The sequence below is a fragment of the Neophocaena asiaeorientalis genome, unplaced genomic scaffold (genome assembly GCF_003031525.2).
Source record: "Neophocaena asiaeorientalis asiaeorientalis breed wild unplaced genomic scaffold, Neophocaena_asiaeorientalis_V1.1 scaffold43, whole genome shotgun sequence".
NCBI classification, from domain to species: domain Eukaryota; kingdom Metazoa; phylum Chordata; class Mammalia; order Artiodactyla; family Phocoenidae; genus Neophocaena; species Neophocaena asiaeorientalis.
Window position 1 is genome coordinate 3164773 of NW_020173674.1, and position 16515 is coordinate 3181287.

The 16515-nt window shown below is 64.1% G+C and overlaps 1 protein-coding gene across 3 annotated transcripts in view; it reads left to right on the forward strand.

Moving 5' to 3' along the window:
• SHANK2 (SH3 and multiple ankyrin repeat domains 2) overlaps positions 1-16515 on the forward strand; it is a 544903-nt gene that overhangs the window by 516870 nt on the left and 11518 nt on the right. Inside the window, exons 19-22 of one of the 3 annotated variants that reach the window (XM_024749302.1) lie at positions 499-579; positions 7647-7777; positions 9186-9297; positions 11538-13944. In XM_024749302.1, the coding sequence (XP_024605070.1) occupies positions 499-579; positions 7647-7777; positions 9186-9297; positions 11538-13944 (2731 nt within the window). The remainder of the gene's footprint in view (positions 1-498; positions 580-7646; positions 7778-9185; positions 9298-11537; positions 13945-16515) is intronic. The other 2 variants (XM_024749303.1, XM_024749304.1) reach the window with 2 other exon arrangements.

Genomic DNA, 16515 nt, shown 5'->3' on the forward strand with positions numbered 1-16515 from the left:
GGGGGGGGGGGGTCCCGTTCCCCCTGCCCCAGAGTAGGAAACAAGTCAGAAAGGGAAGTTAGGAGGGGACTCGGGCTGGCCCACAGGGAGTGGTGGGCAGCCTCAGGCCAGGGCTGTGCTCAGCTGACAGGCGCCTGGGGGCTCCTGCTCCAAACTGACCTGCATCGGTCACTGTGATGGCATGCAGCCTGGGCCCATGGAACGGAGAGGTCCTCGGGCCCACCGTCCTTCCCAAGTGAGGTCACAGCTGGGGGGCACTGGGGCTGAGCAAGGCCTGCGGAGGGGCGCCGGGAGCAGGCCAGAGCCACTCCCCGGCAGGAAAGAGACTGGAGAGGCACGTCAGGACCTCCGGTACCAGCTTCCCCACCCAGGGGGAGGCCCCATCTCAGCCTTCCCAGCAGATCCAGGGGCCCCACCTGCCGTCTGTTCTGGAAGGGGTAGGGGGTGGCGGCACTAGGGCTCGGCCCTCACCTCCCTCCCTCCCGTCTGCCCCCCAAGCTCCTCCACCCCCGAAGCGCGCCCCGACCACGGCCCTCACGCTGCGCTCCAAGTCCATGACCTCGGAGCTGGAGGAGCTCGGTGAGTGCCACGTCCGGGCCACCCCAGCCTCTGCATGGCCCCGACACCGGGAGAGGGGTCAGGAAACGCCCCCGTGCGCGGCGCTCCCACGCTGGCCCGCTGGGGCCCTGCCGGCTTCGGGGGTGGTTAGTAGTTTCGCCTAACCTCCTTTTGGTTCGTCTAACATTGTTTTGTTTTGAATTTTTGGGCCTCTCACTAGTGGATAAAGGTAAGCTGCCCCACTGTGGCCCCTCCCCCCGAGCAGCCCCCCCTGCCGTCTAGGGTGCCCCCCAGAATCTTTCCCACTGTGTGTGGCTCAGACCAGGACGCTGCGGCCCTGGCGTCTGGCATAGATAGCAGGGGGGTTGGCGGGCCTGGTGGGCTGCAGGCCAAGTGGAGGGAGTTCCTGGTGCCTTCTCGAAAGGACTGCGAAGGACAGAGGGCTGTGGCCATTGGACCCCACCACATGGCCTGGGGAAGGGTGTGCAGAGCGACGTGAGCCCTGGGTCTAGTGGCCGCGTGGCTGATGAAGAGGGATGACTCCGGGTGCCGGTTAGACGCCACACTGGGGTGTCACCACGGCGCCCACACGGGAGTGGGCGAGTGTACTGACGGCTTACTCCGCTGAGAGGGCTCGGTGGGCAGGGAGGGGAAGCATCTGTGAGCTCTGCCCAGGGCAGGTTACGGGGGCACAGAACAAAGCGTCAGGCCCAGCTGGTCCAGGGGCTGCGAGTCGGAGCAGCCTCACTTGTCGTCGCTGCCACCTGGTCCCAGCCTTCGGGGGAGGCCCTTTCCTCCAACAAAGTACAGAGCAGCCCCTTCCTCCTTGCAGCTCCTTTGGGAGGGTCTCCCACACTCTTCCTCCCCAGGCCCAGGCTGTCTCCCAGCGAGGGCCCCCTCACCTGTCACCGTGTCCTGGGTCTAGGATCTGCAGCTCAGCTGGAGGCCTAGGTCTTCTAGAAAAGGGCAGCACTGCTGTGGGGCTGCCCACCTCCACCCAGAGCCCCTTTCCTCTGGCCCCTCCGTGCCCACAACTTGTCTGTCCACACAAGACTCTCCAGGAAACGCGCCCTGAACCCCAGGCCTGGCCCAGCCCCCGACAGAGATGACAGTGTGTGCACACAAGACTCTCCAGGAAACGCGCCCTGAACCCCAGGCCTGGCCCAGCCCCCGACAGGGATGACAGTGTGTGCATTATCACCCGTGCTTCTCCAAAGCCAGGCAGCATGTGCTACGCGGGCTCCCCCCAGGAGGACCCGCGGGCAGGTCACCTTTAAGGGGGCGCAGCTCAGGGCACTGTGAGGGTCCTTCCTGAGAGCTGCCTCGGCTCACGCGGTCCAGTTGGGTGGGGTGCCAGAAAGGGGCGGGTGCTGAGTGAGAGGAAGGCCCCTTGTCCCCATGGGAAGCAGGTCTGCCGGAGAGCAAGTCAGAAAAGGCAGGCCACAAACCGGCAGGTCCCAGGAGAGCGTAGACAGTGCATCCCTGCCCACCCGCGTGTGCCCCAGAGCCAGGGGTGCACGTGGTGGGGCAATCGGCCCCCAGCGAGGCAGCACCGCCGCCACGGGACTCACACTCCCCTTTCTGTTTGCAAGCCTCCGTCCGGAAGAAGAAGGGTAAGGGGCGACCCGGTGTCTGTCTCACCCCCTGCACGCACGCCTGTGGCCCTCAGCGTCGAGTCTAGAACGTGCCGTGACCTCGTACTGTCTTCTCCCTGCTCGGGGTCCTGTAGGGGGCCCAGCCCCAGGACGCATCCCGTTTCAGTCTGTCACACCTGCCCCACCCCTCCCGTCTGTGGTGCCCCAGCGTGTTCTGCGTCTCCCCAAGTCGTGTCCACGTCATCGTAACTGTGGGGACCCCGCACCCTGTCACAGCTGGGCCTGCCTGGGTGGGGGGGGGGGCAGGCAGCCTCCGTGGCTGCTGGCCAGGACGCAGGCCAGCAGGGTCCCTGGCAAATGGACCCCTGAGCGCCCTCTGTCGTGGGTGGCGGCTGCCGCCTCCCTTCAGCTCTAGAAAACGCCCCCACCCCGTTCTCCGGGAGGCCTGCTCTACACGTGCGGGAAGACTGCCCTTGAGCTGGGGGCAGCTGCAAGGCCATGCCGCTCCCTGCCCCTGCCCCTGCCCCAGGCCGGCGTGGAGACGGAGGACCCAGCCTCTGTGCCGTGAGCAGCTAAGACACCGGCCCCTCCCGCAGCAGTGCCCACATCTGGGGGGTTTCTCACCTAGTAGCTGGAGACGCCTACCCCAGCGACGAAGAGCAGCATTGTCAGTTCAGGAGCAGGCGGTGACCCTCTCACAGGCCCGCGGCGCTACCGCTAAGACACAGCGCGGCACCAAAACGCTGAGATGGGGAGGCGGGTCTCAGAACCCAGCAGGGCGATAGCTGGGGCAGGGTCGCGGGTCCTGGAGCTCCGGGAAGCGCCTCCTCTCTCACCCAGTGTCTCCCCAGAGGCAGGCTAATCCTCGCAGCCTCTCTCTGGAGCAGTCCTGAGTCTCCCCCCGCAACCCCCAGGGGCTGCCCGGGAAAATTCCCAGTGGGCTTTCTAGGATGGGTCTCTGTGTCAACCACGTGGTGGACGCCCAGGGCACAGGAAGTTTCCTGGGATTACCTTTCCCTCTGAATCCCCGCCCCACCCCCGCCTTCGATCCGAGGCCCACGCCAGCTGGCAGAAACAGCCCCCTCCGTCCACCGTAACTTCCAGAAGAGGCACCTGCACCAGGGACTGCAGGAGCCCCGAGGCCACAACAGGGCTAGCCGTGAAAGTCTGTTGTCAGGGGGGAGCTCAGACTCGGAGCTGGCCCAGCCTTGGGGGCGCATGTGGCCTGCCCCCACCCGTCCCCAGGGGCCCCAGCAGCCAAACGCCCCGGGCTGTGACAAAAGGACAGAAGTCGTGTTCCGCACGGCCAGCCTGGGCCAGGGCAGAGTCCTGGAGAGGGGGACCCACCTTCCTTCAGAGAGTGGAGAATGGAGAAAACTGGATGAGAGTTTGAGCTCAGACGCCTCGAGTATTTCCTGAGGACCTGCTCTGGTCCCCAGACACCATGCTCACAGGCACCGGGGGCGCGGGACCACCACAAGCGCCACACTGGCCTAGGGCGGCTCCAGGACGGAGCTGGTGGGACCGGCTTCACCACAGCTTCCAGGCCCCGCGGGCGCCTCTGGCTGCTCCCGCGGGCCCATCCCTTGTCAGGGCCCACAGGCCAGGGGCAGTCTGCTGGGGTCAGACCGCCCGCCCCCATTCCCGCACGGCCTCCTGGGACGATTAGAGACGGGCAGCTGGCAACAGCTGCTGCTTCGGCACGAGCGGCTCATCATCGGTGCCGTCGGCGCTTGGCTTTCCTCTTGGAAGCTGTGTCGTGGAGAAAATCCTGTGCTGTGCCCTCACCCTGAGACACGGCAAGGCTGGCCCTGCCCACCAGGGAGCCTGGCAAACAAGCTGTTCAAGGTCACGAGGGGCGACAGGCTTCCTGGACGCCGCCGGGATTAGGACACATTCCATGAAGCCGACTGCCCGAAAAGACGAAGGGGCCGAGAATCCCAATCCCGGCCTTGCCGGACGTTTCTGGAGCACCTGGGATGCTCTCCCGAGACGGTTCTGAGGGGCAGGGGTGCTGGAACCGGTCCGGCACGTGGCCACAGGGAGATGGGGGTCACAGAGTCTCTGCGGTGGGCACCCCATTGCCCCCCGGGGAGCAGTGCAGCGGGAAACACGGCCACAGGCTCCTCTCGCAGCCAGGTGTGCCGCGCCGGCCCAGGGGCGGCCTCAGCTTCCCCGGCTCACCCCGATTTCGGGGGTGGTTTGTTTCACTCCACGATTTGATGCCTCCCTCCTGCAAAGCCGGCGACGTCTGCCGGACGAGCTGGGATCTCTCCTGCGGGAGGGCTCGGACACGCGGGTGACCCTGCCTGTGGTCAGGGGAGGGCCACGGGTGGGGACTCCAGTGACAGGCAGGGGTCCCCCACCTGTGCTCTGGTTCCCAAGAGACACGTGGCTGCACGCGACCCACCCATGCTTGACATCCACCACCCGCCCTCCCCACCCAGGAAGGGTGCAGCCTGTGGACGGTGGGCACCAGACTTCGTCTGCTTAGAAAGTTAAAATACGGGGGTCCCTTCCAGAGTGTTTCCATCAACTCCCTAGTGGATTGTTTCTCAAGAGCTGACAGCTTCCCAGTTGGCCTGCAGGACTGCTTTCAGCCTCAGTGCTTCATTTTAAGACTGCAGGGGGCTGGACCCACTAATCCTCTTCAACTGGAGTCCTTGACTAGAGACGCAACTCCAGGCTCTTACAAACCATGAATAATCCTTATGGAGCCCAAAAAGAGAAGCAGGAACCCAGTGTCACAGCTTTTCTTCAAAGCTTCACGTGCGGGCAAACCAACCCTCCAGCACAGGGGCCGAGCAGAGTCTCGAGTCAGGCCACCAGCCTCCCTTTGAGACGAGGGCCAGGAGGGGACCCGGGAGGGAAGCGACGCAGGGTGGCCTTCTATATAAGAACCGCACAAAACCGCACTAACTAGCTGTCACCGAGGACAGAACAATAGCCCCTGACCCAACCCCACAGACCAAGATGCTGTCATGTGTTCTGGTTCAAAAGAATGCTTAGGTGGCATGGAGACCAGAGGGCAAAGGCTTAAACAAAGACCAGGACGTCCACTGCAAGGTCGCCGTGGCTCCAGGGGATACACCTTCAATTACACCCCAGACCCGATGTGGATGGGGCGTGACTGTGCGGGCACGGCGCCCTGACTTTCCAGTCAGCTGGACCAGGCGGACCGTTCCGACGGCAACCCATCGGATGGCCGCTGTCAGCCAAGGCTCGGCACCCTGGCCCAGGGGTGGACACGGGGGCCAGGTGACCCCAACTGGAGCCCAAGCTCCCACCTGCTCCCAGAGTTCCACCTGCACGAGTGACCTTAGGCATCCCAGATCCCCAGCTGTTCTCTCTGCAGAATGGGAATGACCCCTCCCCTATGGCCAGGTTCCTGTTAGAATGAGAAACGGGATGACGGTGCCGAGAATTTCCACGGGGTCGGGGACTGCTGTCATTAATGATGGCGCCTTTGCCTCACCTGTGCACGCCCACCATCGAGGTGTTTTGGGGGTGCCTGCCACATGCCTGGGGCCCCAAGCGTGCTGGGGGCAGGGGGGGGAACCAGACGTGGACTCGCAGGGCCCAGCTGGAGATAGGAGCCTCTGGAAGGTCCAGCTGGTGTAACTCTCCATCCCAGGAGAGCCATCCGGCCCTGGAGCCCCTCGGCCCTCGCCCCATGCTGTGCCCCGACGTGGCCAGCTGCACGGCGGCCGAGCTCCCCACCTGCAGTGCCCCCCACGGGAGAGTCGCCCTTTCCCTAACTCAGCGGCATCCCCTCCAGGCCCACATTCCTGGAGGCCCCAGGGAAGGGGGGGAGCCTAGCGGAGCTGCACAGGCTGAAGCTAAGGCTGGGCCTGAGAAGACAGCCGAACCTGCGGACGAAGGTCCCAACGCGGGAGACGGACCTGACTCCCCGCCGTCGTCAGAGAAAGAGCTGCACCTCGGCTGAAGCAAAGCCGACAGCCACGGGGAGGTGCCTGGCTTCCAGGAGCGGGCCAAGGGGACCTGCAGGTCACCATGGGCTCACTGGGGACGTCAACCAAGGACACCCGAGGGGAAGGCTTCCTGAAGGAGGCACGTCGCTGGGACTGGGGGTGTGGGGCCGGGGATCTGGCAACAGGAGGAGGGTCAGAGGAGAGGCTGGGCCACGACGGTGGGCGCTAAGTGGCACCGCAACGGGAGCTGGGCTGGCCAGAGACGTGGGTGTTTCCAACCGACCCCCTAAGAGGGCGGGTGCTTGCCAGTGTCCCCCGAGGAGGCCAGCTGGCGGGTCGGGAAGGGCCTCCTGCGAGGTGCCGTGCCTCAGCTCCTCGGCCTTCCCCGAGCAGGCGACCTGGGACCGTGGGGCCCTCACCCTGCTCCAGGATGTGGCTGGGCACCGACCAGGAAGGGGCCCCGAGAAGCCGGAGGCCTGCCTGTTGGGGTCTGTGGGGACCTCTCCAGGGGCTGCGCTCTTCCTGGGGGGCCTTGGGGCTGCCGAGACCCCAGAGGCCTGGGCCTTTCTGACGGCACGAGCTTCGTGGGGCATCACAAGACCCCAGAAGCGTGTGGGGTGAGCTAGGAGGAGACCTCGAGCTGTGGACAGAATGTTCTCGGGGGGTGGCCGGGAGAGTGCAGCACCTCACAGGGTCCAAAGTGGGAGATTCCCACCAGGCCCGCCTCACGCTGGTTTCTGCCCCCTCCCTGGGCGCCCCTGGTGTCAGCAAACCAGGGTCCTGCGCTGTGACCCGATCAGACGCCGGTGCCTGCGCTCAGATGGCCTGCGGGCAGAGGCCAGGGTGTCGGGCGGGTCCAGGACGTGCTCCAGTTTCGGGTTTTCCCCCAAGTGTAACATTTAAAATCATTTCTTAATCTGTAAGCATCACTGATAACTAACCCTTGGCTTTCTTTTTCACAAGGAACTGAGAATGTTCAGCTCTTGGGGGAGGGGGGACTCCCCCACACAGCAAGGCACAAACCTCGACTGGCTCCTGAGGGGGGGGGGGGGCTGCCTCCCCTCCCGACCTCTACCCCTGCCTACACCCACGCTGCCCAGCCGCCTCCAGCCCCGGATGCTGGGTCCTTAGACCCTGGCAACTGCGCTTAGTTTCAAAGGAGCCACACCTCCGAGCTCTTAAAAAGAAAAATGTTCAAAACATTGGCTCGGCTCCCCCGCCCCAGCAAGAATAAGCCGCGCTAGTATGAGCAAAGCGATGCCGTCTGAGTGCCGGAGCCTCCGGGGCTGAGGCTGCGTTGCCTCCGCGAGGGTCTCCTTCCCCTCCTGTCCACGTGCACCCGGTGGGGGGGGGGCGGGTATGGCTTGGGTCCTGTCAGTGTCAGCGCTTGTGGCCGAGAGGCACGCGTGCTCCACACCACAGCGACAAACCACGTGTACCATAACAGCTTTGTGAAAAGGCACTAGGCACTCGGGCATTTTTCTAACTCAGCCCCTTGCCCGATTGCGTTTTGGGGCTTTGCTCACCGACGCCCGTCCTGACGGTCACGTTCACGTTGCAGATAAACCCGATGAGATAGTCCCAGCCTCCAAGCCATCCCGAACTGCTGAGAGCGTGGCAGTGGAGTCCAGGGTGGCCACCATCAAGCAGCGGCCCACCAGCCGGTGCTTCCCCTCTGTCTCGGACGTGAACGTGAGTGGCTGGGCCGGGGGAGCGGGCAGCAGGCCGATGTGGGCAGACCTCGCGGTTGCAGTTCACCCTCCCCAGCGTCCAGACCCGGAGCCCCAATCTGCGTACGCGCGGCAGGCACCCCATTCCAGTGCAGACCCGCAGTGGGGGGGGGGGGGCAGGCCACCGCGTGACCCGCTCAGTAACTCGCCCCGAGGGCCTTCCCGTAGGCCACCCGGAGCAAAGCAGCAGCCTTCCGGGGCGGACGAGGCCCGACCCCACCGCCCCGGGGAGCAGGGCCTCCGCGTACGCACCTGGGACCCCGCCGCTCCGAGGTCTCAGGCCACCGTTATTCCCAGGGGGCGGTCAGCAGAGATCATGGGCCACGACGGGCTGGCAGAGCCGCCCGTCGTCCGGGCAGGCTGCTTCTCTCAGGTTCCAGACGTGGCCCTCTGCACCCCAGCACTGTGCCTGCTGCCGGTCTGAGCACCACCTGTCACGATCACTTCCTGACTTTGTATCTTCTCTGAATCCGCTTCACACTGACTCACTCTGTTTCACCACGCCTCCTCCTAATAATGCCCAGAAGTATCATCGGTCCCATGTGACGGTTTTGCGTAGTGCACGATACAGGATGCCCCCTGCCTCCCCTCATCTCCAGAAGGCCCGGGCGGCTCCTCCAGGGCCCTGCGTCCCGGCCCCCCACCCCCCCGTGGCACCCCGTACCCAGCTCGTTTCAGACACCCTCCAAGCCCCGGGCCGGGCAGACGCCCAGAGCCTGGCAAGACTGGGTCACGCGGGAACAGCCTGGGCACGCGCACGCCTGTTTCCTTCGGGCCTCGCACCCGGCTGATCCGAGTGGCCCTCCGACGCCGCGAGGTGAGGCCGGCCAGCAACCTGTCTTCCAGTCGAGGAAGCAGCAGCTTGGGCGGGGGCTGCACAGGGAAGCTGTTTGCAAAGCGAAGGAGGGACGCGCGAGGCTCCTCCTGGACCAGGCGGAGGAGGAAGGACGGGCAGCCCGCCTGCCGCGGGGCCCACGTGCCCCAGGGCACCGCGCTCGGCTTGTCCCCCACTCTGGGCCACTGTGGTCAGCCCACTTTGCGGAGGCGGATGTGGCCAAGGTCGGACCCCACTGCCCACCGCCAGGTGCTCTTTCCTACGGGACATCCGTCCCAGCCATTCTCAGTCAATGTCAGGCAGACCGCGGCTCCGCTGAACGGGGCTCACCGGCACCTTGAGGGCAGACAGGGCCCCCTTCTGGGTCCTGGACGCTGGTGTGGCCCGTCGTCAGCCTCAGCTGGACGCGGAGGTGCTCCCCAGAAGCAGCTGGGGGAAGCCCCGTGACAGGTGTCCACTGCCCAGGGCTTCCCTGTCTGGCTGCCGTGGGTGGCACTGGTCTGACACAGCTCACCCCGGGCTCTCTGGTTTGCAGTCCGTGTACGAACGCCAGGGGATCGCCGTGATGACGCCCACCGTTCCTGGGAGCCCGAAAGGCCCATTTCTGGGCCTCCCTCGAGGTACGATGCGAAGGCAAAAATCAATAGGTAAGCAGCGTGGCCACCCCCGCAAAGGTGCCCCTTGGCTCTCAGCACCCTCAGCAGTGCCCCTCAGAGGCCCCAGGCCCGCCCACCAGAGGACAGGCACCCGGCCTCACCCCCAGGGAGGCCTTGACCGCCTGAGCCGTCTGAAACTCTCCTACCCTCTGGATACCGAATCCAGGGTGGCCTCCCGGCCTCACAAGCCAAGTATCCGTGATAATACCAGCAGGGTGAGGGGCCGCAGTCAGGAGGGAGGTGGAGGTGGGCAGGTGACGTCCAGGAAGCCCCTCGCCCCCGCCCTGCGTGTTTAGAGTGGGCCGGACGGGGTGGGCCCAGGTCCCCTGCGAACGGCCACCGCCGCGCTTTGTGGATGAGTTCGATGGACACACTTCTAAGGGTGGCTGGGCCGGGCTCTCGCGCTCTGCGGGCACGACGTACTGTGCTACCTTCTTGTTAATAACTTCGCATGGTTCCTGCTGACTCTGTTCCAGGCAAGGTAAACGTGACCCCTTCAGACAGCCCCTTTGTGAGTAATCCAGCACTGTCTTTACCGTGTAAATTCCCAGAGAAGCTAAGGCCACTGCCGGACACTGGGGGACGCGGCGCTGCTCCGTGTGTCCAGCACTGCGGTCTCAGGCCTGGCGCCTCTGTCGCTAGCTTGAAGGGGTGGCAGCTGGCAGGAACTGAACGATAAGGGATGGCAGAGGTGGCGCCTGCCGGTCCCCAAGGTCCCCCAGGAGCTCGGGGCCACTGCAGAGTAGCGCTCACGCCATCTCCTGCCCCGGCTCCCTAACTGCTTAGTAACAGTGCATTTCCTCCCGTCAGACAGCAGAATCTTTCTAGCAGGTCAGTGAACCTTACAGCTTGGCATCTGCAGTGTGAACGTAACAACCACTCCATAAGGCGTGTTCTTACATTACTGCTCCTTGGGACCGTGACTGTCAGGCAGCCGCCACGTACGCGCGCTCAATGAGGCCTCTGAGCAACCATCTTTGCAATGCCAAAACGCCCTCCCACAAGGAGCGTGTGAAATTTGGAATACCCTTATCGAGTGGAAGCTCTCACTGGAATAAATTACCGTGGTTTGTCCTAGGAGCGTTTTTGATTTGGAGTGATTCGTTTTGTTACCTCTTTGAAAAACCTGCATGCCCCCCACGCGAGACCCTCGTACTTGACATCTGTCAGCGTCCGTGTCCGTGTGCCGCTTCCCGTGTCCGGAGTGCGTTCCGTTGATGTTTTTGTATCTTGAACTGTCGGAAAGAATCTGAAAGTCCACCCAGTGGACACACCAGAGCTCTGGGGCCCGACACGCCCGGATGCGGCCGTCACCCCCGCGGGCCCCTCAGCACCCTCTCTCACCCAACACCCACGGGCTCCACAGGTCCAGTCCTCCAACTCGGACCATGGTCAGTGGGGACCGTGGTAAACCACCGGGCCCCTCGGCCCAGCCCAGAGGGTCTTAGGACCCAGAGGGCTTCGCTGGGCCAGGCGGCCGGGCGTTTGGTCAGGACCCTGCTCCCGGCTTGGGTTGGGGTCTTGGGTTAGAAGGTCTTGGCGTGTCGCAGCACGTTCTCCTGCCAGGGCCGCTCAGCCATCCTCCTGAGGGCCTGGGGAGCTCCAGTACCCTTCGGGGGCCCAGAGAAGTCAGGCAACAAAACGGGTTTCTGTCGAGCAGGCGACGCCACCCTAGGGCCTCCATACGCACCGGGCTCTGCTCGAGGGCACCAGGCCTCCCCGCATACCTGCAGCACCTGCAGGACATCGGCGCTCTGATGCCCCCGGGACGGCGGCACCATCCGCGTCCCATGAGCCAGTGCAGCCACCTGTGTTCCCTGTGCCCTCGTTTCTGACACGCAGCTCGACAGCCTCAGTCCCAAACCCGAAAACACCCACCGGGGGCCCCGGCCAAGCCTGAAGGGATGGATGGCCCCTGATGCAGGCCACCCCTGCCCCCGACACACGCTCACACGTGCGCACACGAACCCCGGGGAGTCGGCTCGCGCCCGTCGCTCTGGGTGCCATCTCTCTCAACAGCACGCACTCCGTGCCTCCCGGGGCCTTTCCCTTGTTCTGGCTCGGGATGGGCCACGTGACCCCTCGGCATAGTGGCTTGTGCTGCATTGTGAACAGTGCCCATCGCGATTCTTTGTGAGTCTGCGGAGACACAGCCTGTCGCAGCGTCCTGGAGCTTAGTGGGGTGTTCGTCACTGCCGTGATTTAAATCTAAACCTGCCTTCTACTTGTAGGACTCACGGGGGAAGAGCGGCAATTTCTGGCCCCTCCGATGCTCAAGTTCACCAGAAGCCTGTCCATGCCGGACACCTCCGAGGACATCCCCCCGCCGCCACAGTCGGTGCCCCCCTCTCCTCCACCACCCTCCCCCACCGCCTACAACTGCCCCAAGTCCCCAACTCCCAGAGTCTACGGGACGATCAAGCCCGCGTTCAATCAGAACTCCGCCGCCAAGGTGTCCCCGGCAGCTCGCTCCGACACGGTGGCCACCATGTTGAGGGAGAAGGGGCTGTACCACAGGAGGGAGCTGGACCGCTACTCCCTGGACTCCGAGGACCTCTACAGCCGCAACGCCGCCGCCCAGGCCACCTTCCGCGGCAAGAGGGGCCAGATGCCCGAAAACCCGTACTCCGAGGTCGGGAAGGTCGCCAGCAAAGCCGTCTACGTCCCCGCCAAGCCCGCCAGGCGGAAGGGCATGCTGGTGAAGCAGTCCAACGTGGAGGACAGCCCCGAGAAGACGTGCTCCATCCCCATCCCGACCATCATCGTCAAGGAGCCCTCCACCAGCAGCAGCGGCAAGAGCAGCCAGGGCAGCAGCACGGAGATCGAGCCCCAGGCCTCCGAGCAGCCGGGCCAGCTGCGGCCCGACGACAGCCTGACCGCCAGCAGCCCCTTCGCCGCCGCCATCGCCGGGGCCGTCCGCGACCGGGAGAAGCGGCTGGAGGCCAGGAGGAACTCGCCGGCCTTCCTGTCCACGGACCTGGGGGACGAGGACGTGGGCCTGGGGCTGCCCGCCCCCCAGGCACGGCCCTCCAAGTTCCCCGAGGAGGGCGGGTTCGGCGAGGAGGACGGCACCGAGCAGCTGTCGTCACCCACGCCAGGGGCGGCGACCAGGGAGCCCGAGAACCACTTTGTGGGTGGTGGCGAGGCCGGAGCTCAGGGTGAGGCCGGCAGGCCACTGAATTCCACGTCCAAAGCCAAGGGGCCCGAGAGCAGCCCTGCAGCTCCCCTCAAGAGCAGCAGTGCGGCCGGCCCTGAGAATTACGTCCACCCGCTCACGGGGAGGCTGCTGGACCCGAGCTCCCCACTGGCCCTGGCGCTCTCCGCGAGGGACCGAGCCTTGAAGGAGTCCCAGCAGGGCCCCAAGGGGGAGGCCCCCAAGGCCGACCTCAACAAACCTCTCTACATCGATACCAAAATGCGGCCCAGCGGGGAAGCAGGCTTCCCTCCGGTCTCCAGGCAGAACACGCGGGGGCCCCTGAGGCGGCAGGAGACGGAGAACAAGTACGAGGCCGACCTGGGCAAGGAGCGGAAGGGCGACGAGAAGGGCACGCTCACCAACATCGCGGATGCGTCCCAGCGCAAGTCGGCCGGCCTGCTGATGGTACACACCGTGGACGCAGCCAGGCCGGACGCCTTCCTGCAGGAAGAGGACGAGGATGCCGACACAGAAACGAAGCCGGACCGCTCGCCGTCCGAGGTGCCAGAAGGCGTTCCCGAAACTGAAGGTGCTTTACCGATCCCCGCTGGCCCCGAGCCCGCGGCCGCCGCGCCCGGCAGGACCGTCGTGGCGGCGGGCTCCGTGGAGGAGGCGGTGATCTTGCCGTTCCGCATCCCTCCCCCACCTCTGGCATCCGTGGATCTGGATGAGGATTTTATTTTTACAGAGCCACTGCCTCCTCCCCTGGAATTTGCAAACAGTTTTGATATCCCCGATGACCGCGTTGCTTCTGTCCCCGCACTCTCAGACCTGGTCACGCAGAAGAAAAGCGACGCCCCCCAGTCCCCTTCGTCGAACTCCAGCCAGCCCACCAACTCTGCGGACAGTAAGAAGCCAGCTGGCCTTTCGAACTGTCTGCCTGCCTCATTCCTGCCACCCCCCGAAAGCTTTGATGCCGTCACGGACTCTGGGATCGAGGAGGCGGACAGCCGGAGCAGCAGCGACCACCACCTCGAGACGACCAGCACCATCTCCACGGTCTCCAGCATCTCCACCCTGTCCTCCGAGGGCGGGGAGAACGTGGACACCTGCACAGTCTATGCAGATGGGCAAGCATTTACGGTTGACAAACCCCCAGTACCTCCTAAGCCAAAAATGAAGCCCATAATTCACAAAGGCAACGCACTTTACCACGACGCGCTGCTGGAGGAGGACGTGGACAGCTTTGTGATCCCCCTGCCGGCACGCCCGCCGCCCCCCGGCGGGGCCCAGCCCGGGACCACAAAGGTTATCCAGCCGAGGACCTCCAGGCTGTGGGGTGACATCTCGGAGGTCAAAAGCCCGATTCTCTCCGGCCCAAAGGCAAACGTGATTAGTGAGTTGAACTCAATCCTGCAGCAAATGAACCGAGAGAAAACGGCAAAGCCGGGGGAAGGACTGGACTCGCCAGCGGGATCCAAGCCTGCCAGCCTCGCTCCAAGGTAAGTGCCGCGGCCGGCGTGGGCGCAGACCATCCCAAGCCGGGCTTTCCTGTGCCGGCCAGTGCTGACCAGGAAATGCCCTTGGGAGCAACGGAAGCGGACACGGACAGGGAAATGCCAGCCTTCTGTGTCGGCCGCCTCTGTCGTGCGCTCACGTGCCCCCTTCTCGTCCCCTGGACGCCGGTGCAACAGAGCCGAGCGCGTCTGGCCCGGCAGGACGTGGGCCCCGCGTAGAGACGCGTAACGAGACACTGCCACACAGGCCATCCCCGCCGTGGCCTCCAGGGAGGAGCCCTGCTCTCTCCTCCCGCGTCCTCCAGGTCTTGGCCAGGACCCCAAAGGCCATTCTGGAGCCTCACCCAGGGGTTGCAGGGGAGGGGTGCACCGGCCGGGGGTCGCGTGAGCGGCGTGTGTGCAATCACGTGTGTGGTCACATGTGCGTGAGGGGCTCTTTTCCCCTCCTCCCGTCACTAACTGGTCTGAGGCCAGGGAGGGGCCAGGTTGCAGATCCGCTAGTGAGCTCAGAGTGAAATGCAACCCCGGAGCCCATCCTGACCCAGGGCGGACATCGTGGAAGCAAAGCACGCGGTCCTCCCCGCGTGGGTGCTCACAACGTCAGAGCGTAAGGCACTGCCTAGAAACCGGGGGTCGCACGTGGGGGGCCAGTCCTAAACCCAACCCCAGGGCTCTGTCAAGGCACGCCACGCTATGCTCCAGCCATCACTCACGGTTCTCGGTTCCCTTCGCCCAAGACACACACCACTGCTCGGGTCCCCAGGCAGCAGGGCCCTTCACGTTCCCCCACTGATGTTTACTCTCAGGTTTCATCATCTCAACTAATGAAGTCGTTCTTCATACTCCTGCTGGGCAGGCGCTGGATTCAAACGTCTCAGCCCATTAATCAGCAGTATTGCACTACGGTCGGGTCCTGAGAGCCACCACTTTCCCAGTTATCTTTCGGTGCGGGCGTGAGTTACATGCACAGCTCCCACTACTCCTCCGAGGAACGCTGATGGGCCAGCCTCAGTAGAGACAAGCACGCCGACACCACTGTCTTTTAATGGGGCGCCCATCATTAGTGGCGTTCAAAGGGCACTCCAGCTGAACAGATTCCTTACAAATTCCCCGTTTCTGGTGGACGTAAGTACACACGTACCTACGAGTATTACGTGCTTGAAAGTCTCAAGGAAATGTTTAAAACTGGCTCTGTCACGTAATAGTACCCGTCTTTAGCTGCTAGGTTATGTAGAGGTACAATTAAGATGCTTTATCACTGTTTCATATTTTACAAAACACTTGGACATGGTGAGTAACCTTTCTAACAGCTGCTAGAGAGCATGTATAATTATACCCATTTTTCAGAAGGGGAAATGGAGACCCAGAGAGGCCAGGTGGCTTGTCCATGTGCACAGCCAGCAGAAGATAGAGCCAGGACCAGGCCAAGGTCTTCTGACTGGCACTTCCCACCGCTAGCGATGTCTGAAGTGTGGAAGATGCAACTCTAGGGCTGCTCTGGCCAGTGGGGCAGCCCGCACGGCGCCGTGCTCCCCGGAGCACTCCCACCCGGGAGTCCAGGGGCCTCTCTGAACAGCATCAGATTGTAGGCCTCCCCAGCTCCTCTCCTGGCTGGGTGAGCTCCTTGGGGCTCACAGGAGAGGGCGTCTCCGAGTTGCAGGTGTCTCTAGGGTTTCCCTGGATGGGAGGGGCCTGAGAGCAGGGGTCAGCGGGCAGAATCCTGTCGGACTTCTTGAGAGCAGCTGCAAGACCGATTCTGTCCGACCCAAGCTCAGCTGCCAGGAACGGCCACCTCCCGTCTCTTCTACTATTTATAGCCCAGTCCGTCATGGTACAAGCATTAAGTGACCTCTGTTACGCACTCACCGAACGCCAGGCACCGGAGGCAGGGCCTGAACCTGCTCCCACGGTGCAGATGAGTGGACCGGGGGTCAGAGGGGAAGCCCTCGGCCACGGGCACTCGGCTGCAAGGCACGAAAGCACTCCGACCTCCAGAGCTGCCTCAGGGCTCGACTCCGCCCCTCTCGCTGGAGCCAGGGATTAGCCTGGAAGAAAGGCGCCACTACCTAACCGAGCTCACCGGGACGGGCTACTCTCAGGCCTTCGGAAGCCCCCTCGCGTCCAGCTGAGCACCCAGAAGTCTTCTCTGCTTATCTGCAAGGGTGGCCACCGGGCGGCCTCCAGCACTGGTGACGTCCCCGAGGCGGCGTCCCCTCCCCTTCCCCACTCACTGCTAAGGGCTACACTGAGGTGGACCAGGACAGGTCGGCCTGAGGCCCAAGGACGAGGAGGAAGGTCGGTCACCGACTCCAGCACTAAGCTGGACGCTCGCCTGCCCACTCTGGCTTTTCCGATCTCACGGCCGCATCGGGCAAAGCCCAGTGGACGTGAGCTGCAGCCAGGAGGTGGACCGACCAGGGTAAGAAGGGGGCAGCTCCTCAGCAGAGCCCCCAGCGGGTGACCGAGCACCAGGTCTTCCTCATGAGCAGGCAGCTCTCTCTCGCTCTCTCTCTCGCTCTCTCTCTCTCTCTCTCTCTCTCTCTCTCTCTCTCTCTC